Source organism: Oncorhynchus gorbuscha, linkage group LG10 (assembly GCF_021184085.1).
Source record: "Oncorhynchus gorbuscha isolate QuinsamMale2020 ecotype Even-year linkage group LG10, OgorEven_v1.0, whole genome shotgun sequence".
Lineage (NCBI taxonomy): Eukaryota > Metazoa > Chordata > Actinopteri > Salmoniformes > Salmonidae > Oncorhynchus > Oncorhynchus gorbuscha.
Window position 1 is genome coordinate 62936887 of NC_060182.1, and position 26507 is coordinate 62963393.

The window sequence follows — 26507 nt, forward strand, 5'->3', positions numbered from 1 at the left end:
ATAGTACACAAGTATAAACACTATGAGACCATGCAGCCGTCATACTGCTCAGGGAGGCGATGCGTTCTGTCTCCTAGAGATGAACGTACTTTGGTGGGAAAACTGAAAATCAATCCCAGAACAACACAAAGGACCCTGTAAAGATGCTGGAGGAAACAGTACAAAAGTATCTATATCCACAGTAAAATGAGTCCTATATCGAGCATGCCTTTCTAATCGACCTGGCCTGGGTATCCTGGAAAGATATTGATCTCATCCCATCAGTCGAGGATGCCTGGTCGTTCTTTAAAAGTAATTTCCTCACCATCTTAAATAAGCATGTCCCTTTCAAAAAATATGTGGACAACTACAAATACCTAGATGTCTGGCTAGACTGTAAACTCTCTTTCCGGACTCATATTAAACATCTCCAATCCAAAATCAAATCTAGAATCTGATTTCTATTTCGTCCTAAAGCCTTCTTCACTCACATCGCCAAACTTACCCTAGTAAAACTGACTATCCTACCGATCCTCGACTTCGGCGATGTCATCTACAAAATAGCTTCCAAAACTCTACTCAGCAAACTGGATGCAGTCTATCATGATGCCATCCGTTTTGTTACCAAAGCCCCCCATACCACCCACCACTGCAACCTGTATGCTCTAGTTGGCTGACCCTCGCTACATATTCGTCGCCAGACCCACTGGCTCCAGGACTATGCTAGGTAAAGCTCCGCCTTATCTCAGCTCACTGGTCACGATAACAACACCCACCCGTAGCATGTGCTCCAGCAGGTAAATCTCACTGTTCATCCCCAAAGCCAACACCTCCTTTGGCCGCCTTTCCTTCCAGTTCTCTGCTGCCAGTGACTGGAACGAATTGCAAAGAATGCTGAAGCTGGAGACTTATATCTCCCTCACTAACTTTAACCATCAGCTTTCTGAGCAGCTAACCGATCGCTGCATCAATAAATAACCCACCCAATCTACCTACATCATCCCCATATTGTTTTTATTTACTTTTCTGCTCTTTTACACACCAGTATCTCTACTTGCACATCGTCTTCTGCTCATTTATCACTCCTGTGTTAATCTGCTAAATTGCAATTACTATGGCCTATTTATTGCCTACCTCCTCACGCTACAATGTTTTTTTCTATTGTGTTATTGACTGCATGCTTGTTTATGTGTAACACTGTGCTGTTGTTTGTGTCGCATTGCTTTGCTTTATCTTGACCAGGTCGCAGTAGTAAATGAGAAATTGTTCTCAACTAGCCTACCTGGTTAAATAAAGGTGAAATAAATAAAAAAGCCAGACTACGTTTTGCAACTGCACATGGGGACAAAATCGTACTTTTTGGAAAAATGTCCTCTGGTCTGATGAAACAAAAATAGAACTGTTTGGCCATAATGACCATCGTTATGTTTGGAGGAAAAAGGGGGAGGATTGCAAGCCGAATAACATCATCCCAACCGTGAAGCACGGGGGTGGCAGCATCATGTTGTGGGGGTGCTTTGCTGCAGGAGGGAATGGTGCACTTCACAAAATGGATGGCCGCAAGCCCACCTCTGTTCTCCTCATTGCCTTCAGGTCACCACACGGAGACAGATAAGTACAGAGGATTAGACAATGGGGGTTCTTTTCTTTTCTTGTCTTACCTCATTTCATTTACCACAGTAACACACTTGTTCTGTTCTGACTAGCAACAGCCAATTTACAGCCACATGGTGTGTTTTAGTTTTGTTTCCAGACAGAAGTCCTAGACAGGTTTCGCCATGCTTTATCCTCAGCCGACGAGGGTGAAACAGGGTGAAACTTGAACAAAAACTCTTTGCCTATTGGGCCTGTCAGAGAAGATGGCTGCCAAACACTGTTTCAATGAAAACAATCGATCAGTGACTTGACATTCAGAAGAGAATAACATTGACATAAAAGCACAACAACTCACAGATATTTGAGGTTTTCCAGGTCTTCAAAGGTTCCTCTGGGAATCCGTCTGATATGGTTGTTGTTGAGGAGGCTGTGAAGGCAAGAGAATGGCCATTATTTGAAAGACCTAACCAATGGAGTATTACACTTACACAAAGTGAATCCATACAGACTAGTAGAAACAAGTTGAAAATTGTCCATGCTGGCGTACTATTGTGTCAAGATCTAATGCTAGGCCAATGCCAGTCTAAACAGAGTTCAACCTTCCAGAGTACATAATATAGTTCAGATCCCTAGCACATTGTAGCTGTTCTATAGAGCATCTGGTTTGAATCCTACACACTGTCACAATTTGCTCTGCATTTATAATGGCTGCCAGATCTATGTGGTAGAATCTGGACAAGGATCAATAACGGCTGTCATAGACTTTCTGCAACACTGCAATATCCTTTTCTAATAAAGGCCCGAGTTGGTGATCCCTCAACTTAGTGCCATAGAAACGGGAATTAATGCAGAGAAATCTGTTTTGGAAAAGGGTATGATATGTATAAGCAGAACATTAATTGGGCAGAACATGCCTCTTCACCTTGCTCTTTTGCCTGAAAACATTTTGCCTCAATTGGCTTCTTTTGAAGATTTTGGTGATGGATGCTGTCCCAGGGGCCTTTGCACCCTGCCTTGGATATTTCTTTCAACTTAAAAACTGATGAACTCTACATACACTATTGTATAATCAATGTTCAGAGTGACAGCTAGACACAGTCTGTTACAGACTGAAGCAGAAAAATACAGGCAGTAGGCCCCTCCAGTCTTTCCTTCGTGCAGGAGCCAGACATCTATTTCAGTCTGCCTGAGACGCTAATATTGAACAGTCTACCCAGTTGAAAGACCGGCAAGCTTTAGATCCTGTGCTATTTTTCAGTCTGTGAGCAGGAGGTTGAAGCCGCGAAGAGTCCTCTATGAAACACAGAGTTCCATGGTTAGCCGGTCGGTCTGATACCGTAGGAAAATCTCATCTGGTCTTTCTCTTTCTTAACATTCCCTGGCCCTACCTTTCTCTTCATATTCATACACTAGCCTCATAGGCTGATCCCTGCCACATGGCTGACTGTAGGCTAGCAGGGCTGGGCCATGATAAATGGCTGGGAGAGTGAAGGGGAAAAATAAATTCCTCACAGATTATGAGGTGACCTACATGTGTGAAAGAACAGCAGAATGGAGAGCAAGAATCTGCCACTCAGTGTTCATGTGTGTGGACTGAATGACTGGCTACAGGACTTTCCAGGGACCACTAATGATGTGCCGTGTTTCGTGAGTCTAGGGACAAAACATAAACAAAGGGAACTGGGTGTTTATGGGAAGAGATGTGGTTTACAGAAGTAGTTGACTCCTAATCCATGGCGATTACATAAGTGTGTATGCTCTGTGAAAATGCATTTGCAGTGAGTTCTCCCGTAACCAATTCAGTTACACTCTTTTCAATTGCTGACTGTGTAGGGGAACAGACAAAAGGAGGGAGGAAGGAGGGAGACTTACAGCGTGTTGAGGTTCTTTAGACGTTTGAAGGAGCCAGACTGTAAATCCTTGATTTTGTTGAACCTCAGGTCTCTATGGAGGGAAAAACAGGAAACACAGTCATGAACAACATTGAGACAATCGAGTCTGTCCAACCAATCATCAACATGGAAAAGTTTTTACCCACTGATGGCTATGAGGAAACAGGCTGATACAATCCAAACCCCGTAGGAATCTCCACGAACAGTGTTTATTATAAAGCATGAATAATAGTCACATTATTCATATTGCCATTCGTGAAGGTGTAATAATGGGGATTGGTTTACTTAACATTGCCCTAAAGCTAACAATGAAGAGATTTACCATGGCTGTCAGGGAGACGAGGGAGTTTAGTAGCCAATCACTTTAATCGACCCTCTCATTATACAGTGATGAAATCATGTCATGACACTAACGACTCATGTCCATTATGACAAATAACTTATCCTGCTAGGCCCCTAACCCTTCACTGAAACACTATTTAGTTTGTAACTAAACGAGGAATGTAGGCCATAATAGGGTTAAGTACTTAACCCATTTAGAGCTAGATGCAAGTTGTCTCGTTCAGTGAAATGGGAACATTTCTAAACAACGAAGTTATGCTTGTGGAACTTAGCCTCTTAAGTCATTCGACCTTCAGCTGAGTAATTTGCCAAATGTATTTTCATAAGACGGAGAGAAAAAAACGCTCTGTAAGTGGAACCAGCTATCCATATGAAGGACATACTGAGGGGCACAAGAGAGAAGTTAGGGTTTGTTGCTGCTGCCTTGAAGTTATTCCTATTTTCCTGTCATTACATTACATTGTCATACAAGTCACTGCCCTCAGACGGGCCATAATTGGGTGTTTTAGAACAAAGAGCAGATAGCCTTGCTGCAAAACACTAACAACAAGGACCATAACAATCCAATCCAGAAGACAGAGTCCAGCCACAGTAACAGAGGCAAGACAAGATGGTGTTGGTGTCACACCCTGATCTGTTTCACCTGTCTTTGTGACTGTCTCCACCCCTCTCCAGGTGTCGCCCATCTTCCACATTATCCCCTGTGTATTTGTACCTGTGTTCTCTGTTGCCAGTTCGTCTTGTTCGTCAAGTCAATCAGCATTTTTGTGTCTCAGCTCCTGATTTTCCCAGTCTCTCTTTTTCTCGTCCTCCTGGTTTTGACCCTTGCCTGTCCTGACTCTAAGCCCGCCTGCCTGTCCACTCTGCCTGACCCTGAGCCTGCCGATGTCATGTTTGTCATTTATTATCATGTCTCGTCCCTGTGCTCCCCATTCTATTCGTTTCCCTCTGCTGGTCTTATTAGGTTCTTTCCCTCTTTCTATCCCTCTCTCTCCCCCTCCCTCTCTCACTCTCTCGCTCTCTCTTCTCTCTATCGTTCCGTTCCTGCTCCCAGCTGTTCCTATTCCCCTAATCATCATTTAGTCTTCCCACACCTGTTCCCGATCCTTTCCCCTGATTAGAGTCCCTATTTATTCCTTTGTGTTCCGTTCCTGTCCCGTCGGTTCCTTGTTTAGTATTCACCGTGCTGTGATTGTGTTTCGCCCTGTCCTGTCGTGTTTTTTGCCTTCATCAGATGCTGCGTGAGAGCAGGTGTCTCTGTCAACTACGGCCTGCGCCTACCCGAAGCGACCTGCAGTCTGTGGCCGCTTCTCCTGTTATTCCCCTCTACAGACTAGAGGATGTCTCTTATTCCCTGTTTGGACTTGAATAAACTCTGTTTCTGTTAAGTCGCTTTTGGGTCCTCTTTCACCTGCATGACAGAAGGAACCGACCAAGGAATGGACCCAGCGACTTCAGACGCTCGTTACACTGCCGTCGAGATCCAAGGAGCCATGCTCGGCAGACACGAGCAGGAATTGTCTGCTGCTCGCCATGCCGTGGAGAACCTGGCCGCTCAGGTTTCCGACCTCTCTGGACAGTTCCAGAGTCTACGTCTCGTGCCACCTGTTACTTCCTGGCCTGCCGAGCCTCCAGAACCTAGGGTTAATAACCCACCTTGCTACTCCGGGCAGCCCACTGAGTGCCGCTCCTTTCTCACGCAGTGTGAGATTGTGTTCTCTCTCCAACCCAACACATACTCTAGAGAGAGAGCTCGGGTTGCTTACGTCATTTCACTCCTTACTGGCCGGGCTCGAGAATGGGGCACAGCTATCTGGGAGGCAAGGGCTGATTGCTCTAACAAGTTCCAGAACTTTAAAGAGGAGATGATTCGGGTTTTTGACCGTTCAGTTTTTGGTAGGGAGGCTTCTAGGGCCCTGGCTTCCTTATGCCAAGGTGAACGGTCCATAACGGATTATTCTATTGAGTTTCGCACTCTTGCTGCCTCTAGTGAGTGGAACGAGCCGGCGCTGCTCGCTCGTTTTCTGGAGGGACTCCACGCAGTGGTTAAGGATGAGATTCTCTCCCGGGAGGTTCCCTCAGATGTGGACTCTTTGATTGCTCTCGCCATCCGCATAGAACGACGGGTAGATCTTCGTCACCGGGCTCGTGGAAGAGAGCTCGCATCAACGGTGTTTCCCTGCTCCGCATCGCAACCATCTCCCTCCTCTGGCTTTGAGACTGAGCCCATGCAGCTGGGAGGGATTCGCATCTCGACTAAGGAGAGGGAACGGAGGATCACCAACCGCCTGTGCCTCTATTGCGGAGTTGCTGGACATTTTGTTAATTCATGTCCAGTAAGAGGCCAGAGCCCATCAGTAAGCGGAGGGCTACTGGTGAGCGCTACTACTCTGGTCTCTTCATCTAGATCTTGTACTACTATGTCGGTCCATCTACGCTGGACCGGTTCGGTGCTACATGCAGTGCCTTGATTGACTCTGGGGCTGAGGGTTGTTTCATGGACGAAGCATGGGTTCGGAAACATAACATTCCTTTCAGACCGTTAGACAAGCCTACGCCCATGTTTGCCTTAGATGGTAGTCATCTTCCCAGTATCAAATTTGAGACACTACCTTTAACTCTCACAGTATCTGGTAACCACAGTGAGACTATTTCTTTTTGATTTTCCGTTCACCGTTTACTCCTGTTGTTTTGGGTCATCCCTGGCTAGTATGTCATAATCCTTCTATTAATTGGTCTAGTAATTCTATCCTATCCTGGAACGTTTCTTGTCATGTGAAGTGTTTAATGTCTGCCATCCCTCCCGTTTCTTCTGTCCCTACTTCTCAGGAGGAACCTGGCGATTTGACAGGAGTGCCGGAGGAATATCATGATCTGCGCACGGTCTTCAGTCGGTCCCGAGCCAACTCCCTTCCTCCTCACCGGTCGTATGATTGTAGTATTGATCTCCTTCCGGGGACCACTCCTCCTCGAGGTAGACTATACTCTCTGTCGGCTCCCGAACGTAAGGCTCTCGAGGATTATTTGTCTGTGTCTCTTGACGCCGGTACCATAGTGCCTTCTTCTTCTCCGGCCGGGGCGGGGTTCTTTTTGTTAAGAAGAAGGACGGTACTCTGCGCCCCTGCGTGGATTATCGAGGGCTGAATGACATAACGGTTAAGAATCGTTATCCGCTTCCCCTTATGTCATCAGCCTTCGAGATTCTGCAGGGAGCCAGGTGCTTTACTAAGTTGGACCTTCGTAACGCTTACCATCTCGTGCGCATCAGAGAGGGGGACGAGTGGAAAACGGCGTTTAACACTCCGTTAGGGCATTTTGAGTACCGGGTTCTGCCGTTCGGTCTCGCCAATGCGCCAGCTGTTTTTCAGGCATTAGTTAATGATGTTCTGAGAGACATGCTGAACATCTTTGTTTTTGTCTATCTTGACGATATCCTGATTTTTTCTCCGTCACTCGAGATTCATGTTCAGCACGTTCGACGTGTTCTACAGCGCCTTTTAGAGAATTGTCTCTACGTAAAGGCTGAGAAGTGCTCTTTTCATGTCTCCTCCGTTACTTTTCTCGGTTCCGTTATTTCCGCTGAAGGCATTCAGATGGATTCCGCTAAGGTCCAAGCTGTCAGTGATTGGCCCGTTCCAAGGTCACGTGTCGAGTTGCAGCGCTTTTTAGGTTTCGCTAATTTCTATCGGCGTTTCATTCGTAATTTCGGTCAAGTTGCTGCCCCTCTCACAGCTCTTACTTCTGTCAAGACGTGTTTTAAGTGGTCCGGTTCCGCCCAGGGAGCTTTTGATCTTCTAAAAGAACGTTTTACGTCCGCTCCTATCCTCGTTACTCCTGACGTCACTAGACAATTCATTGTCGAGGTTGACGCTTCAGAGGTAGGCGTGGGAGCCATTCTATCCCAGCGCTTCCAGTCTGACGATAAGGTTCATCCTTGCGCTTATTTTTCTCATCGCCTGTCGCCATCTGAGCGCAACTATGATGTGGGTAACCGTGAACTGCTCGCCATCCGCTTAGCCCTAGGCGAATGGCGACAGTGGTTGGAGGGGGCGACCGTTCCTTTTGTCGTTTGGACAGACCATAAGAACCTTGAGTACATCCGTTCTGCCAAACGACTTAATGCCCGTCAAGCTCGTTGGGCGTTGTTTTTCGCTCGTTTCGAGTTTGTGATTTCTTACCGTCCGGGTAGCAAGAACACCAAGCCTGATGCCTTATCCCGTCTGTTTAGTTCTTCTGTGGCTTCTACTGATCCCGAGGGGATTCTTCCTTATGGGCGTGTTGTCGGGTTAACAGTCTGGGGAATTGAAAGACAGGTTAAGCAAGCACTCACGCACACTGCGTCGCCGCGCGCTTGTCCTAGTAACCTCCTTTTCGTTCCTGTTTCCACTCGTCTGGCTGTTCTTCAGTGGGCTCACTCTGCCAAGTTAGCTGGTCATCCCGGTGTTCGAGGCACTCTTGCGTCTATTCGCCAGCGCTTTTGGTGGCCGACTCAGGAGCGTGACACGCGCCGTTTCGTGGCTGCTTGTTCGGACTGCGCGCAGACTAAGTCGGGTAACTCTCCTCCTGCCGGTCGTCTCAGACCGCTCCCCATTCCTTCTCGACCATGGTCTCACATCGCCTTAGACTTCATTACCGGTCTGCCTTTGTCTGCGGGGAAGACTGTGATTCTTACGGTTGTCGATAGGTTCTCTAAGGCGGCACATTTCATTCCCCTCGCTAAACATCCTTCCGCTAAGGAGACGGCACAAATCATTATTGAGAATGTATTCAGAATTCATGGCCTCCCGTTAGACGCCGTTTCAGACAGAGGCCCGCAATTCACGTCACAGTTTTGGAGGGAGTTCTGTCGTTTGATTGGTGCGTCCGTCAGTCTCTCTTCCGGGTTTCATCCCCAGTCTAACGGTCAAGCAGAGAGGGCCAATCAGACGATTGGTCGCATACTACGCAGCCTTTCTTTCAGAAACCCTGCGTCTTGGGCAGAACAGCTCCCCTGGGCAGAATACGCTCACAATTCGCTTCCTTCGTCTGCTACCGGGTTATCTCCGTTTCAGAGTAGTCTGGGTTACCAGCCTCCTCTGTTCTCATCCCAGCTTGCCGAGTCCAGCGTTCCCTCCGCTCAAGCGTTTGTCCAACGTTGTGAGCGCACCTGGAGGAGGGTGAGGTCTGCACTTTGCCGTTACAGGGCACAGACGGTGAGAGCCGCCAATAAACGCAGGATTAAGAGTCCAAGGTATTGTTGCGGCCAGAGAGTGTGGCTTTCCACTCGCAACCTTCCGCTTACGACAGCTTCTCGTAAGTTGACTCCGCGGTTCATTGGTCCGTTCCGTGTCTCCCAGGTCGTCAATCCTGTCGCTGTGCGACTGCTTCTTCCGCGACATCTTCGTCGCGTCCATCCTGTCTTCCATGTCTCCTGTGTTAAGCCCTTTCTTCGCACCCCGTTCGTCTTCCCTCCCCCTCCCGTCCTTGTCGAGAGCGCACCTATTTACAAGGTACATAAGATCATGGACATGCGTTCTCGGGGACGGGGTCACCAATACTTAGTGGATTGGGAGGGTTACGGTCCTGAGGAGAGGAGTTGGGTTCCGTCTCGGGACGTGCTGGACCGTTCACTCATCGATGATTTCCTCCGTTGCCGCCAGGATTCCTCCTCGAGTGCGCCAGGAGGCGCTCGGTGAGTGGGGGGGTACTGTCATGTTTGTCATTTATTATCATGTCTCGTCCCTGTGCTCCCCATTCTATTCGTTTCCCTCTGCTGGTCTTATTAGGTTCTTTCCCTCTTTCTATCCCTCTCTCTCCCCCTCCCTCTCTCACTCTCTCGCTCTCTCTTCTCTCTATCGTTCCGTTCCTGCTCCCAGCTGTTCCTATTCCCCTAATCATCATTTAGTCTTCCCACACCTGTTCCCGATCCTTTCCCCTGATTAGAGTCCCTATTTATTCCTTTGTGTTCCGTTCCTGTCCCGTCGGTTCCTTGTTTAGTATTCACCGTGCTGTGATTGTGTTTCGCCCTGTCCTGTCGTGTTTTTTGCCTTCATCAGATGCTGCGTGAGAGCAGGTGTCTCTGTCAACTACGGCCTGCGCCTACCCGAAGCGACCTGCAGTCTGTGGCCGCTTCTCCTGTTATTCCCCTCTACAGACTAGAGGATGTCTCTTATTCCCTGTTTGGACTTGAATAAACTCTGTTTCTGTTAAGTCGCTTTTGGGTCCTCTTTCACCTGCATGACAGCCGACCTGTACCTTTGCCCCACCTCTGGATCATTGACCACTGCCTACCCTGACCCTGATCCTGCCTGCCGACCTGTACCTTTGCCCCACCTCTGGATTATTGACCACTGCCGACCCTGACCCTGCCTGCCACCCGGTACCGTTGCCCCACCTCTGGCTCATTGACCACTGCCTACCCTGACCCTGAGCCTGCCTGCTGTCCGGTACCGTTGCCCCACCTCTGGATCATTGACCACTGCCTACCCTGACCCTGAGCCTGCCTGCCGACCTGTACCGTTGCCCCATCTCTGGATCATTGACCTCTGCCTACCCTGACCCTGCCTGCCGTCCTGTACTGTTGCCCCACCTCTGGTTTACTGACCCCTGTCTGCCTTGCCTGCCCCTGTTGGATTATTAAACCATTGTTAATTCGACGTTGTCTGCATCTGGGTCTTACCTTCATTACTGATAGTTGGAGACACAACACAGATATCTTTAATCTCTAAATGTAGGAGACGGAATGCTAAATCAATCCCCCAGCTAACCACATTCAACCATGAGTAATAGAAATCACTCATCAGCTACTCTGTAATGACCTTAACATCCACTGACTGACTCCAGGTCAAAATACGCCCACATGCTCCACTAACAGAGTCATTCCAATGACACCTTCTCTAAGTGTTGCTGAGTGGGTAACTGGGAGTAAAGTCATTTAAGTAAAATCATTCAAAGGGTCTTTCTACTTTGTCAGTAAAGATGCGAGTTCTGTGTCTATTCTTTCACCTTTGCTGACATGGTCTTCTCTAAGACAGTCTACTTTTCAGTGCTGTGAATTCCATCTGAAACATGGGGTTCTTATTCACTATTGTTCCTGTATTTGCTTTGCATTAATGTTGCCTAGTTACTAGGGCTGGGATGATAGCAGTATCACGATAATCGTTAGTATCGTGGCAAGGAAACAAAACACAAATCGGATTGAACTTCTTTAGAAAAACAGCCCTAATGTGGGAAACAAACATTTTGTTGTCATCCAGAGTCACATTTATTTAATTTCCAAGCTATAGCACAAAATATTTTACATACAGCAGGTTTTTAAAGGACCGAAGAGTTTCCTGTTTTCAAGAGTTTGGTCTGCTTCCTGTATCATCCCGGCCCTACTAGTTACCCGTGCTAGGGCTGGGCGGTATACTGTATTTTACGATATACCGGTATTGATGCAAGGACTGGTTTGGGTTTTTACTTTACCTAATATAACGGTATTTGAATGTATGGTTTGTGAAATGTGATATGCCGTGTGTAACAACCATTTTCATGGTTTACACCGCTACTTGAGTAATCCCTCTCCCGCTTGGCATGGGAAACATACAGTGCCTTGCGAAAGTATTCGGCCCCCTTGAACTTTGCGACCTTTTGCCACATCTCAGGCTTCAAACATAAATATATAAAACTGTATTTTCTTGTGAAGAATCAACAAGTGGGACACAATCATGAAGTGGAACGACATTTATTGGATATTTCACATTTTTTAAACAAATCAAAAACTGAAAAATTGGGCGTGCTAAATTATTCAGCCCCTTAAATTAATACTTTGTAGCGCCACCTTTTGCTGCGATTACAGCTGTAAATCGCTTGGGGTATGTCTCAGCATCTTGTTGCTGACTATCAAGCAGCTTGTTGCTGAGTGAGTGAAAGAGAGACTGAGTGAGTGAGTGGTGGGGAGGGCCGGAAGCGTGTGTGTGCTTTGAGACTGAGCGCTGCAGCAGGCAGCAGAGTCATCTGAGTGAGAGGCGACAGAGCCTTGCACTTCGTGACTATTTTTTTACCAGGTGTAGGTAGACTATTTAGATTGTCATTACAGAGACACCTATTTCCAAACCCTTTTTCCATAAAACATATTAACGCGCTAGCACTGATGCGTGTCAAGAAATAACGGGGACAACAGGAAAACGACTTTAGGTGTTCTAGAGCGCATTAGATACATTTGCTCGGAGGTGGTTTAAACTGCATTCTAATATCGTCCGTTTATGGAAAACCATATGAAGCGAAGGGTTTTACGCTCTCAGTTCTTGGGTCTCGAGCGCAGCTGTTATGGGAAAAAGTCCACAATGAAAATGACGTTACATGTGGAGAATGATACATTTGCATCTGTTGGCCATCGATTAGCCTATTAATTTATATACCTACGTATGTAGCCTACTGTAGCCTACCATTTTATGCAATAAGCATGTTGAAATTACGATATCACTGGAGTCATTGCAAATCAATTTGTGACACTTGTGTACCCTATCTGGGGCTTTCAAATTGATTTAATCAGTGGTGGAAAAAGTACCCAATTGCCATACTTGAGTAAAAGTAAAGATACCTTAATAGAAAATGACTCAAGTAAACGTGAAAGTCACACAGTAAAATACTACCTGAGTGAAAGTCTACAAGTATTTTATTTAAAATATACATAATAATCAAAAGAAAATGAACAAATCATTTCATATTCCTTATATTAAGCAAACCTGACGGCACCATTTTCTTTTTTTCTTTTTATTTATGGATAGCCAGGGGCTCCAACACTCATTTACAACATTTACAAAAGAAGCATGTGTGTTTAGTGAGTCCACCAGATCAGAGGCAAATCAAATTGTATTAGTCACATGTGCAGAAAACAACAGGTGTAGTAGACCTTATAGTGAAATACTTACTTACGAACTCCTAACCAACAGTGCAGTTAAAAAAAAATACAAATAAGAATAAGAGATAAAAGTAACAAGTAATTAAAGAGGAGCAGTAAAGAAAAATAGCAATATATACAGTGGGGTGTCAGTACAGAGTCAATGCGCGGGGCACTGGTTACATGTAGGCAGAGTTCATTAAAGTGACTATCCATAGATGACAACAGAGAGTGGCAGTGGTAGGGGGGGGGGGGGACAATGTGAATAGTCTGGGTAGTCATTTGACTAGATGTTCAGGAGTCTTATGGCTTGGGGGTAGAAGCTATTTAGAAAACTCTTGGACGTAGACTTGGCGCTCTGGTACCGCTTGCCGTGTGGTAGGAGAGAAAAAAAAGTCTATGACTAGGGTGGCTTGTCATGTTTTGTCATTTATTATCTTGTCTTGTCCCTGTGCTTCCCATTCTATTCGTTTCCCTCTGCTGGTCTTATTAGGTTCTTTCCCTCTTTCTATCCCTCTCTCTCCCCCTCCCTCTCTCACTCTCTCGCTCTCTCTTCTCTCTATCTTTCCGTTCCTGCTCCCAGCTGTTCCTATTCCCCTAATCAATCATTTAGTCTTCCCACACCTGTTCCCGATCCTTTCCCCTGATTAGAGTCCCTATTTCTTCCTTTGTGTTCCGTTCCTGTCCTGTCGGTTCCTTGTCTAGAATTCACCGTGCTGTGTTTGTGTATCGCCCTGTCGTGTCGTGTTTTCCTCAGATGCTGCGTGGTGAGCAGGTGTCTGAGTCTGTCTGGTTCAAGTGCCTTCCCGAGGCAACCTGCTGTTCACCTGCTGTTCAAGATCGAGTCTCCAGTTTGTCCTCGTCATTTCGAGTGAAAGTTGTGTTTTTTGTTTGTATTTACTTTACTGGATTAAAGACTCTGTTTTCGCCAAGTCGCTTTTGGGTCCTCTTTCACCTGCATGACAGAAGGAACCGACCAAGGAATGGACCCAGCGACTTCAGACGCTCGTTACACTGCCGTCGAGATCCAAGGAGCCATGCTCGGCAGACAAGAGCAGGAATTGTCTGCTGCTCGCCATGCCGTGGAGAACCTGGCCGCTCAGGTTTCCGACCTCTCTGGACAGTTCCAGAGTCTACGTCTCGTGCCACCTGTTACTTCCTGGCCTGCCGAGCCTCCAGAACCTAGGGTTAATAACCCACCTTGCTACTCCGGGCAGCCCACTGAGTGCCGCTCCTTTCTCACGCAGTGTGAGATTGTGTTCTCTCTCCAACCCAACACATACTCTAGAGAGAGAGCTCGGGTTGCTTACGTCATTTCACTCCTTACTGGCCGGGCTCGAGAATGGGGCACAGCTATCTGGGAGGCAAGGGCTGATTGCTCTAACAAGTTCCAGAACTTTAAAGAGGAGATGATTCGGGTTTTTGACCGTTCAGTTTTTGGTAGGGAGGCTTCTAGGGCCCTGGCTTCCTTATGCCAAGGTGAACGGTCCATAACGGATTATTCTATTGAGTTTCGCACTCTTGCTGCCTCTAGTGAGTGGAACGAGCCGGCGCTGCTCGCTCGTTTTCTGGAGGGACTCCACGCAGTGGTTAAGGATGAGATTCTCTCCCGGGAGGTTCCTTCAGATGTGGACTCTTTGATTGCTCTCGCCATCCGCATAGAACGACGGGTAGATCTTCGTCACCGGGCTCGTGGAAGAGAGCTCGCATCAACGGTGTTTCCCTGCTCCGCATCGCAACCATCTCCCTCCTCTGGCTCAGAGTCTGAGCCCATGCAGCTGGGAGGGATTCGCATCTCGACTAAGGAGAGGGAACGGAGGATCACCAACCGCCTGTGCCTCTATTGCGGAGTTGCTGGACATTTTGTTAATTCATGTCCAGTAAAAGCCAGAGCTCATCTGTAAGCGGAGGGCTACAGGTGAGCGCAACTACTCAAGTCTCTCCATCAAAATCCTGTACTACTTTGTCGGTCCATCTACGCTGGACCGGTTCGGGTGCTACATGTAGTGCCTTGATAGACTCTGGGGCTGAGGGTTGTTTCATGGACGAAGCATGGGTTCGGAAACATGACATTCCTTTCAGAGAGTTAGAGAAGCCTACGCCCATGTTCGCCTTAGATGGTAGTCATCTTCCCAGTATCAGATTTGAGACACTACCTTTAACCCTCACAGTATCTGGTAACCACAGTGAGACTATTTCTTTTTTTGATTTTTCGTTCACCGTTTACACCTGTTGTTTTGGGTCATCCCTGGCTAGTATGTCATAATCCTTCTATTAATTGGTCTAGTAATTCTATCCTATCCTGGAACGTTTCTTGTCATGTGAAGTGTTTAATGTCTGCCATCCCTCCCGTTTCTTCTGTCCCTACTTCTCAGGAGGAACCTGGCGATTTGACAGGAGTGCCGGAGGAATATCATGATCTGCGCACGGTCTTCAGTCGGTCCCGAGCCAACTCCCTTCCTCCTCACCGGTCGTATGATTGTAGTATTGATCTCCTTCCGGGGACCACTCCTCCTCGGGGTAGACTATACTCTCTGTCGGCTCCCGAACGTAAGGCTCTCGAGGATTATTTGTCTGTGTCTCTTGACGCCGGTACCATAGTGCCTTCTTCCTCTCCGGCCGGGGCGGGGTTCTTTTTGTTAAGAAGAAGGACGGTACTCTGCGCCCCTGCGTGGATTATCGAGGGCTGAATGACATAACGGTTAAGAATCGTTATCCGCTTCCCCTTATGTCATCAGCCTTCGAGATTCTGCAGGGAGCCAGGTGCTTTACTAAGTTGGACCTTCGTAACGCTTACCATCTCGTGCGCATCAGAGAGGGGGACGAGTGGAAAACGGCGTTTAACACTCCGTTAGGGCATTTTGAGTACCGGGTTCTGCCGTTTGGTCTCGCCAATGCGCCAGCTGTTTTTCAGGCATTAGTTAATGATGTTCTGAGAGACATGCTGAACATCTTTGTTTTTGTCTATCTTGACGATATCCTGATTTTTTCTCCGTCACTCGAGATTCATGTTCAGCACGTTCGACGTGTTCTACAGCGCCTTTTAGAGTATTGTCTCTACGTAAAGTCTGAGAAGTGCTCTTTTCATGTCTCCTCCGTTACTTTTCTCGGTTCCGTTATTTCCGCTGAAGGCATTCAGATGGATTCCGCTAAGGTCCAAGCTGTCAGTGATTGGCCCGTTCCAAGGTCACGTGTCGAGTTGCAGCGCTTTTTAGGTTTCGCTAATTTCTATCGGCGTTTCATTCGTAATTTCGGTCAAGTTGCTGCCCCTCTCACAGCTCTTACTTCTGTCAAGACGTGTTTTAAGTGGTCCGGTTCCGCCCAGGGAGCTTTTGATCTTCTAAAAGAACGTTTTACGTCCGCTCCTATCCTCGTTACTCCTGACGTCACTAGACAATTCATTGTCGAGGTTGACGCTTCAGAGGTAGGCGTGGGAGCCATTCTATCCCAGCGCTTCCAGTCTGACGATAAGGTTCATCCTTGCGCTTATTTTTCTCATCGCCTGTCGCCATCTGAGCGCAACTATGATGTGGGTAACCGTGAACTGCTCGCCATCCGCTTAGCCCTAGGCGAATGGCGACAGTGGTTGGAGGGGGACCGTTCCTTTTGTCGTTTGGACAGACCATAAGAACCTTGAGTACATCCGTTCTGCCAAACGACTTAATGCCCGTCAAGCTCGTTGGGCGTTGTTTTTCGCTCGTTTCGAGTTTGTGATTTCTTACCGTCCGGGTAGCAAGAACACCAAGCCTGATGCCTTATCCCGTCTGTTTAGTTCTTCTGTGGCTTCTACTGATCCCGAGGGGATTCTTCCTTATGGGCGTGTTGTCGGGTTAACAGTCTGGGGAATTGAAAGACAGGTTAAGCAAGCACTCACGCACACTGCGTCGCCGCGCGCTTGTCCTAGTAACCTCCTTTTCGTTCCTGTTTCCACTCGTCTGGCTGTTCTTCAGTGGGCTCACTCTGCCAAGTTAGCTGGTCATCCCGGTGTTCGAGGCACTCTTGCGTCTATTCGCCAGCGCTTTTGGTGGCCGACTCAGGAGCGTGACACGCGCCGTTTCGTGGCTGCTTGTTCGGACTGCGCGCAGACTAAGTCGGGTAACTCTCCTCCTGCCGGTCGTCTCAGACCGCTCCCCATTCCTTCTCGACCATGGTCTCACATCGCCCTAGACTTCATTACCGGTCTGCCTTTGTCTGCGGGGAAGACTGTGATTCTTACGGTTGTCGATAGGTTCTCTAAGGCGGCACATTTCATTCCCCTCGCTAAACTTCCTTCCGCTAAGGAGACGGCACAAATCATTATCGAGAATGTATTCAGAATTCATGGCCTCCCGTTAGACGCCGTTTCAGACAGAGGCCCGCAATTCACGTCACAGTTTTGGAGGGAGTTCTGTCGTTTGATTGGTGCGTCCGTCAGTCTCTCTTCCGGGTTTCATCCCCAGTCTAACGGTCAAGCAGAGAGGGCCAATCAGACGATTGGTCGCATACTACGCAGCCTTTCTTTCAGAAACCCTGCGTCTTGGGCAGAACAGCTCCCCTGGGCAGAATACGCTCACAATTCGCTTCCTTCGTCTGCTACCGGGTTATCTCCGTTTCAGAGTAGTCTGGGTTACCAGCCTCCTCTGTTCTCATCCCAGCTTGCCGAGTCCAGCGTTCCCTCCGCTCAAGCGTTTGTCCAACGTTGTGAGCGCACCTGGAGGAGGGTGAGGTCTGCACTTTGCCGTTACAGGGCACAGACTGTGAGAGCCGCCAATAAACGCAGGATTAAGAGTCCAAGGTATTGTTGCGGCCAGAGAGTGTGGCTTTCCACTCGCAACCTTCCTCTTACGACAGCTTCTCGTAAGTTGACTCCGCGGTTCATTGGTCCGTTCCATGTCTCCCAGGTCGTCAATCCTGTCGCTGTGCGACTGCTTCTTCCGCGACATCTTCGTCGCGTCCATCCTGTCTTCCATGTCTCCTGTGTCAAGCCCTTTCTTCGCACCCCGTTCGTCTTCCCTCCCCCCTCCCGTCCTTGTCGAGAGCGCACCTATTTACAAGGTACATAAGATCATGGACATGCGTTCTCGGGGACGGGGTCACCAATACTTAGTGGATTGGGAGGGTTACGGTCCTGAGGAGAGGAGTTGGGTTCCGTCTCGGGACGTGCTGGACCGTTCACTCATTGATGATTTCCTCCGTTGCCGCCAGGATTCCTCCTCGAGTGCGCCAGGAGGCGCTCGGTGAGTGGGGGTACTGTCATGTTTTGTCATTTATTATCTTGTCTTGTCCCTGTGCTTCCCATTCTATTCGTTTCCCTCTGCTGGTCTTATTAGGTTCTTTCCCTCTTTCTATCCCTCTCTCTCCCCCTCCCTCTCTCACTCTCTCGCTCTCTCTTCTCTCTATCGTTCCGTTCCTGCTCCCAGCTGTTCCTATTCCCCTAATCAATCATTTAGTCTTCCCACACCTGTTCCCGATCCTTTCCCCTGATTAGAGTCCCTATTTCTTCCTTTGTGTTCCGTTCCTGTCCTGTCGGTTCCTTGTCTAGAATTCACCGTGCTGTGTTTGTGTATCGCCCTGTCGTGTCGTGTTTTCCTCAGATGCTGCGTGGTGAGCAGGTGTCTGAGTCTGTCTGGTTCAAGTGCCTTCCCGAGGCAACCTGCTGTTCACCTGCTGTTCAAGATCGAGTCTCCAGTTTGTCCTCGTCATTTCGAGTGAAAGTTGTGTTTTTTGTTTGTATTTACTTTACTGGATTAAAGACTCTGTTTTCGCCAAGTCGCTTTTGGGTCCTCTTTCACCTGCATGACAGGCTGGAGTCGTTGACAATTTTTAGGGCCTTCCTCTGACACCGTCTGGTACAGAGGTCCTGGATGGCAGGAAGCTTGGCCCAAATGATGTATTGGGCTGTTCGCACTACCCTCTTTAGTGCCTTGCGGTCGGAGGCCGAGCAGTTGCCATACCAGGCATTAATGTAACCAGTCAGGATGCTCTCGATGGTGCAGCTGTGGAACCCCTTGAGGATCTGAGGACCCATGCCAAATCCCCTCAGTCTCCTGAGGGAGAATAGGTTTTGTCATGCCCGCTTCACGACTCTCATGGTGTGCTTGGACCATGTTAGTATGTTGGTGATGTGGACACCAAGGAACTTGAAGCTCTCAACCTGCTCCACTGCAGCACAATTGATGAGAATGGGGGCATGCTCGGTCCTCTTTTTCATGTAATCCACAATCATCTCCTCTGTCTTGATCACATTGAGGGAGAGGTTGTTGTCCTGGCACCACATGGCCAGGTCTCTGACCTCCTCCCTATAGGCTGTCTTGTTGTTGTCGGTGATCAGGCCTACCACTGTTGTGTCATCGCATATTTAATGAGACACGCCACGCTGATCCGCAACACAGGGGCTCCTCAGGGGTGCATGCTCAGCCCTCTCTTGTACACCCTGTTCCCTCATGACTGCATGGCCAGGCACGACTCCAACACCATCATTAAGTTTACCGATGACACAACAACTCTGATCACCGACAACGATGAGACAGCCTATAAGGAGGAGATCAGAGACCTGACTGTGTGGTGCAAGGACAACAACCTCTCCCTCAACATGATCAAGACAAAGGAGATGATTGTGGACTACAAGAAAAGGAGGACCGAGCACGGCCCCATTCTCATCGATGGGGCTGTAGTGGGGCAGGTTGAGAGCTTCAATTTCCTTGGCGTCCACATCACCAACAAATCAACATGGCCCATGCACACCAAGATAGTCATGAAGAGGGCACAACAAAACCTATTCCCCCTCGGGAGATTTGGCATGGGTTCTCAGATCCTCAAAAGATTTTACAGCTGCACCATTGAGAGCATCCTGACGGGTTGCATCGCTGTCTGGTATGGCAACTGCTCGGCCTCTGACCGCAAGGCACTACAGTGGGTAATGCGAATGGCCCAGTACATCACTGGGGCCAAGCTTCTTGCCATCCAGGACCTCTATACCAGGCAGTGTCAGAGGAAGGCCCTAAAAGTCGCCAAAGACTCCAGCCGCCCTAGTCATAGACTGTTCTATGAGCGCCAAGTCTAGGTCCAAGAGGATTCTAAACAGCTTCTACTCCCAAGCCATAACACTCCTGAACAGCTAATCAAATGACTACCCAGACTATTTGCATTGGTTTTTTGCACAGGCTGTACACACTCCAATAGGCTCTCATTCACAATTTGACAAGCACTTGATAATGCCTCGAATTCCACGGAGGCATCCCCTATGTGGCCATAATGCACCCTTAAAAAATCCATGCCTTTTGCGGCCCAGAGTGCTGCATTGTGCCCTTCTCCCTGAGTGTGCTGCGCAATCCGAAGCGTCTCTCACTCACACAGCTCTCTGTCGCGTGATCTGGTCTTTCTCACAGTCTACAAGTTAAGACAGACACATCGGGGATGCAACTGTGCGCGTCCAATGCCGAGGTGCATATAAAATATATTGGAAGAACTGTCCACATTTACTTTTCATCAGCCAACAAGATGAGTAGGCCTAACGAACAGCAAAAGCACTAGCCTATGTCAATCTACTATCCCCCATAGTACAAAAGCCGATTCTATTCTGTGTGAGAAATAAATATTCCAAACATTATTTTCATGCCAGCCAGGTAGGCTATACACCTGTTGTAAATATAAGCAATGTGGTTAATATTAGGATACAATTAATGCATATAAAAAGAAATGCAAGCATGATGGACCACATACCCAAAGCAATAATGACAAAAGGAAACATTTCTTTTTCCTAAACAGCTCAACTTTTCAACAGTAGTCTCCTCCCTATCAAAATACACCAGAAGCAGTAGAAACATTCCTCAGCCATGCTTCTATGCCTACTCTACATACCTCCCATCCCTGCCCATGGATATTCACACTTTCCTCACAAAACTGGTGTTTATAGATGGACGCTAACTGTTGGTGAAGAAAGACTTTAAGCTGTATGCCTTGAAGGGGAGACCCATCTACAGGCAGCCACCCTGGGAGTTAGGTAGTGCAGAACTCTGCCAAGGCATGCTGGAACAGGGGTTGACCCGCAGCCTCCAGGCTTGGGGAAGGAGTGGAGGGACAAGGGGCTCTGGGGGCTGATACATGCTGGTTCAGGCAGCACCTTCGTACCTGTACAACTCAAACATGAAAGTAGAGGTGTGTGTGTGTGTGTGTGTGTTAGATTTAGGCAGGAAAGCATTACAAGATCCAGACACTAGAACCAGCCAAAGGGTGCTGAAAAGTGTTTGTGAGAAAAGACTAATGGGGTGCCCTCAGACTGAAGCAGTGAACAAAAACGTTGGAGAGCTCAAATGATAAAGTGTACCTATCCATCACGCACACATTCTCTCCTCCAAGCACTTGGCTGATAATCCCTAAAGCTTACTTACAACAACGCTGTCCAAAATAGACATACAGCAACATTCTCCAAATAGTATGTATTTATTAGGGCCGGGACGATACCAGTATTGCGATATTCGCTAGTATCGTGGCAAGGAAGTAAAACACGAAGCGGATTTAACATCTTTAGGAAAACAGGCCTAATGTTGGAAACAAACATTATATTGTCATCCAGAATCACATTTACTTAATTGCCACGCTATAGCACACGATATTTATACAGCAGAATTTTTATTAAAGGACCAAAGATTTGAGTCTGCTTCATGTTTTCATTTTTGCCATGGAAAAAAAACGTGATAGTGGTATCACCCCGGTATTTATGGGAAAAGGGCAGAAATAAGTCAGGGCTGAAATACCAAGGGAGCATTTTATGGCTGTTGGTCTCAGATACATGTCAGTATCAGGTAAGTAGACCACACCCTCTATTGATTGCGGTGGACGAATTATGCCTTTGTCAACAGAAGCACTTGTCCCCTAAAGTGTGTGTAGCCTACTATTACAGTATAGTAGAGGGACTGGGTCTCCCAACAGGGTGGATCACAAGAAACCCCAATCAGGCCAGATAAGGTCCGAGGGAGACCATTATTCCTACAGTAGCATCTAAACAGCAGTCCTGCAATAACTGTTTCACTGAAGACAACTAGTAGGCCTACAAATTCACATTCAAAACCTTCACCATTTACGAGCGTAATTCTTCTCACATTAATGGCCCGAAAATATCCTTCCTCAAATAGCCCTCAGTTGTTTGTCTGACTATGATAAACAACAGGCGAACAATATGGCATTGTGATCCCAGCAGTAAATGAGTTTACCATGCCATATAAAGGAGCGTCTGGAGCCAGAGTGCTCGACACAGTGGCTTATCACCATGGAGTAGTGAGAAGACTGGGAGGAAGTGGAGGAGGGTCATGGAGTAGTGAGAAGACTGGGAGGAAGTGGAGGAGGGTCATGGAGTAACAACAGGAACATATCGGGCAGACCTCCAATAAACAGCTACTTGAGCCTGTCTGTCTGTCTGTCTGTCTGTCTGTCTGTCTGTCTGTCTGTCTGTCTGTCTGTCTGTCTGTCTGTCTGTCTGTCTGTCTGTCTGTCTGTCTGTCTGTCTGTCTGTCTGTCTGTCTGTCTGTCTTTCTGACTCCACAGCATGATTGTTCAGATTGTTCTTATTTTTTGTCTATTGATGTTCATTGAAGGGTTTTTGAACTAGCTTCATTGACAGAGTCCATTTACTCAAGTCCATGTTTTGATTGCACTGCTCCCCCTCCAAAGCTTATCAGGCCACTGAAGCTCAAAAAAATGTGCACAATATTCCACTTTTGACCTTGACCAAGAACAGTAACACAAAGTAGCAGCAGAAACAGACTTGTCGGTCTTGGTACTGCATATACTGTTGGAAATTGATACCTGAACACAACACAGTTTTGATACAGTGCAAACTGTTTGGATGCATTGGCTTTACTCCAGAGGGAAAACAAACAGAAAGTGTCTTGGACCTACCGCCCAGCGCCCACACAGATAACCTGTGCCACCCTGCCTTAATCAGTGCACTGATAATAACAGAGCAAGGTCCATACTGTCTGGGAATACATTTATACTGAACACAAATATAAATGCAACATGTGAAGTGTTGGTCCCATGTTTCATGAGCTGAAATAAAATCTCTCAGAAATGCTCTCAAATTTTGTGCACAAATGTGTTTACATCCCTGTTAGTGAGCATCCATCCACCTGACAGGTGTGGCATATAAAGAAGCTGATTAAACAGCATGATCATTACACAGGTGCACGTTGAGCTGGGGACAATAAAAGGTCGCTCTAAAACAGTGGTTCCCAACCTTTTTGGCTTACTGTATCACCAAATGAAATTTGCTCTGCCCGGAGTACCCCTGAAGTACCCCCTCATGTACATTTAACCAGTAGACCTATGGTCTCATCAGTCTTCTCAAGTACCCCCTGTGGATAGGCCAAGTACCCACGGTTGGGAAAATTGCTCTAGAACGTGCAGTTTTGTCACACAACACGTGCCACGGATGTCTCAAGTTTTGAGGGAGAGTGCAATTGGCATGCTGACTGCAGGAATGTCCACCAGAGCTGTTGCCAAATAATGTCATGTTAATTTATCTGGCATAAGCTGTCTTAGAGAATTTGGCAGTACGTCCAACCGGCCTCACAACCGCAGACCACGTGTAACCACACTAGCCCAGGACCTCCGAATCCAGCTTCTTCACCTGCGGGATCGTCTGAGACCAGCCACCCGAACAGCTGATTAAACTGTGGGTTTGCACAACCAAATAATTTCTTCACAAACTGACTTCAGTGGGCAAATTCTCACTTTCGATGGCCACTGGCACGCTGGAGAAGTGTGCTCTTCACAGATGGACCCCGGTTTCAACTGTACAAGGCAGATGGCAGACAGCGTGTATGGCATCGTGTGGGTGAGCGGTTCGCTGATGTCAACGTTGTGAACAGAGTGCCCCCATGGTGACGGTGCGGTTTGATATGGGCAGGCATAAGCCACGGACAATGAACACAATTACGTTTTATCGATGGCAATTAGAATGAGATACCGTGACAAGATCCCGAGGCCCATTGTTGTGCCATTCAACCGCCCCATCACCTCATGTTTCAGCATGATAATGCACGGCCCCATGTTGCAAGGACCTGTATACAATTCCTGGAAGTTAAACATGTCCCTGCTTTTCCATGGCCTGCATTCTCACCAGACATGTCACCCATTGAGCATGTTTGGGATGCTCTGAATTGACGTGTAAGACAGCGTATTAAAGTTCACGACAATATACAGCAACTTCGCACAGCCACTGAAGAGTAGTGGGACAACATTCCACAGGCCACAATCAACAGCTTAACCAACTCTATGCGAAGGAGATGTGTCGCGCTGCATGAGGCAAATGGTGGTCACACCAGATACTGACTGGTTTTCTGATACATGCCCCTACCTTTTTCTAAAAGTACTGTATCAGAGGCATATCTGTATACCCAGTCATGTGAAATCTATAGATGAGAGCCTAATGAACGTATTTAAATTGACTGATTTCCTTATATGAACTGTAACTCAGTAAAATCTTTGAAATTGTTGCATGTTGCATTCATATTTTTGTTTAGTGTGATATGGGGAAAACTTTATGGATTATAAAGAGATAAAACATGGACAAAGAGTAATGACCTTTGATTGATAGGCAGGAAGAAGGAAATACAGCCATGGGCAATGTTCCATTCATCCATCCATCCATGCATCCATCCATCCATCCATCCATCCTTCCTTCCTTCCTTCCTTACTTGAAGTAATCACTGATCTGTGAAAGCTGTACAGTAGACCCTTTGCTTTGGGCAGTGAGGCTGCAATTGAACTTGACACATGGGATAAACTAAGTGGGACATTTGTCCTCTCACCAGTGATTAATGGGCATTGACAGATTAACCATTCCTTCAGATTCCTACCACACTGTTGAAGATTCAGGCATGTAGTTCTACTGACTAAGGCCTTACGGAGTGGAATAAACCCTACTTTACAGTCCTCCAGTAGAACATAGACAGAGACCACAGCATTTGAACTCAAGCGGATATAACACTTGGCTCAGCAGCTGTAGCCCTCAAGAGCACATATGAAAGAATGATGGAAATACATATCACAGGAAGAAAATTCTTACCCAATTCGGCATATAGTATATAGTATGTTCGAAATGTAATATGCTTACCTAGGATGCTTAGAAGCTAACCATCAGCTCAAACAGCCATAAAGTAAACTAATAGCTAGGCTTTCCTCTGTGAATCTTGAACTATGAATGTATCTGCCTTGAGCCTTAAAAGAGAAATCTTCCCAAATAAGCATGTTTCTTTGAGACTTTAGCCAGGATGGAGCTTCAACATAGATCTTGTGAGATCGTGCATGCTTTGTCACATGCTGCATAGAGTTAACACAGTGCTGGAGAGGAGACAAGAGGTGACACAATGTCCACAGTAACAACACTTGGAAACAGGATGCTGTTCAGTGCTCTGGGTTCTTGTTGGTTGGCTGCCCGTTCAGCCTCAACCATTCCACAAGGGAAATTCCACTGAGCAAATGGCCAAGCCGATAAGAGCCCTGGGCCTGATAACCGGGCCGGCTGTGATTACCACCGACACCAGGCAGACAGCAACTTTTTCAAAACCCAATTGCTCTGTCAGAATGGAGAGGCCGGCCTGACCTTGGCTGGGTAGGGTAGCATGTTGGGAATCATGGCCACATAGGTACAGCTCCATTTAGCAAAGTCTTTGACAATCCACAAACAAATCTTGCAAAAAGGCTTACCGTATACTGGGGTATTTTGAAATACCGGTGATATGATTTTCAATACCGCCAAAAAAAAGAAAATGCCAGATCAAGCTTCTTGGTTACAGCAAAGACAATCCCGTCCTAGATCAACAACCCTGCTGCCTAAACGGGTCTACACAGAATATGCAAACGGAGCCGACGGAGCGTCACAAAAGAGGCGGCTCCTTGTAGTGCGCTCCGGCATTCCTCGTACTCCTGTGCCACAAGGAAATTGTAACACGCCGTATCACCTCTCCTGTAGCTGAGGGGACAGTGTTGTGGTTCCTTGATATGCTCTATAAGCTATGTATCAAAATAGCCTATTTTGCATTGATAAGCAACTGTCAAACAATATTCAAATTCCCCCCAAATGTATTTTGTTTGGAAGTAATAACTAGTGATTCAAGGCTACTAGTAAAAACAGCTGCGAGATATGTGCTTTTTCTCCACGACAAAAACATGATGACTTAACTGATATGGGGGTGAATACATTGAAGCAGAATATTATATTGGGAACATGTTGTAGGTTACACTGGCAAGTATGAGAAAGGTATTTTATTCAGAAGTAATAACAAGTGATTACTGTTGTGAAATGGTATAACCTGCTGTAGCCAACTAGCTAGCCATGTGCTTTTTTCTCCATGACCAAAACATGGTGTTTTATTTGTAGTTTATTTGTAGTTTATATTATTTTTTTGAAATTATAAATCTGATTATATCACATGGAGATGTGAGAAGCTAAAAAGGATAGCTAGCTTGCTATGATTTTAGCCAGGCTAAAGCCAGCTAGCCAGGCTGCCAGCTAGGTACTACGGTATATATTAAAACCAGGAGATAGTGATAGCGCTGACCAAACTCCCGATGGCGCATTAAGATGGAAGTACTTGACTTTTATGCGTTCCATATTGCTGATATTGACTGATAGGTAGCTCATGACTGAGGGGTAGCTCAGGACTGAAGGGCAACTCAGAACTGAGGGGTAGCTCAGGACTGAGAGATAACTCAGGACTGAGAGATAACTCAGGACTGAGAGGCAGCTCAGGCTGGTTGATGGCTCTGGCAGCTCCTGGCTGGCTGACGGCTCTGGCAGCTCCTGGCTGGCTGACACCGCTGGCAGCTCCTGGCTGGCTGACGGCTCTGGCAGC

General features: G+C 47.2%; 1 protein-coding gene across 2 annotated transcripts in view; it reads right to left on the reverse strand.

The window, feature by feature from the left end:
* The window catches only part of LOC124046333 (peroxidasin-like), a 104043-nt gene that overhangs the window by 66421 nt on the left and 11115 nt on the right, over nucleotides 1-26507 (reverse strand). For both annotated transcript variants that reach the window (XM_046366601.1, XM_046366600.1), the window contains exons 2-3: nucleotides 3448-3519; nucleotides 1931-2002 (exon numbers count right to left, since the gene is read on the reverse strand). In XM_046366601.1, the coding sequence (XP_046222557.1) occupies nucleotides 1931-2002; nucleotides 3448-3519 (144 nt within the window). The remainder of the gene's footprint in view (nucleotides 1-1930; nucleotides 2003-3447; nucleotides 3520-26507) is intronic.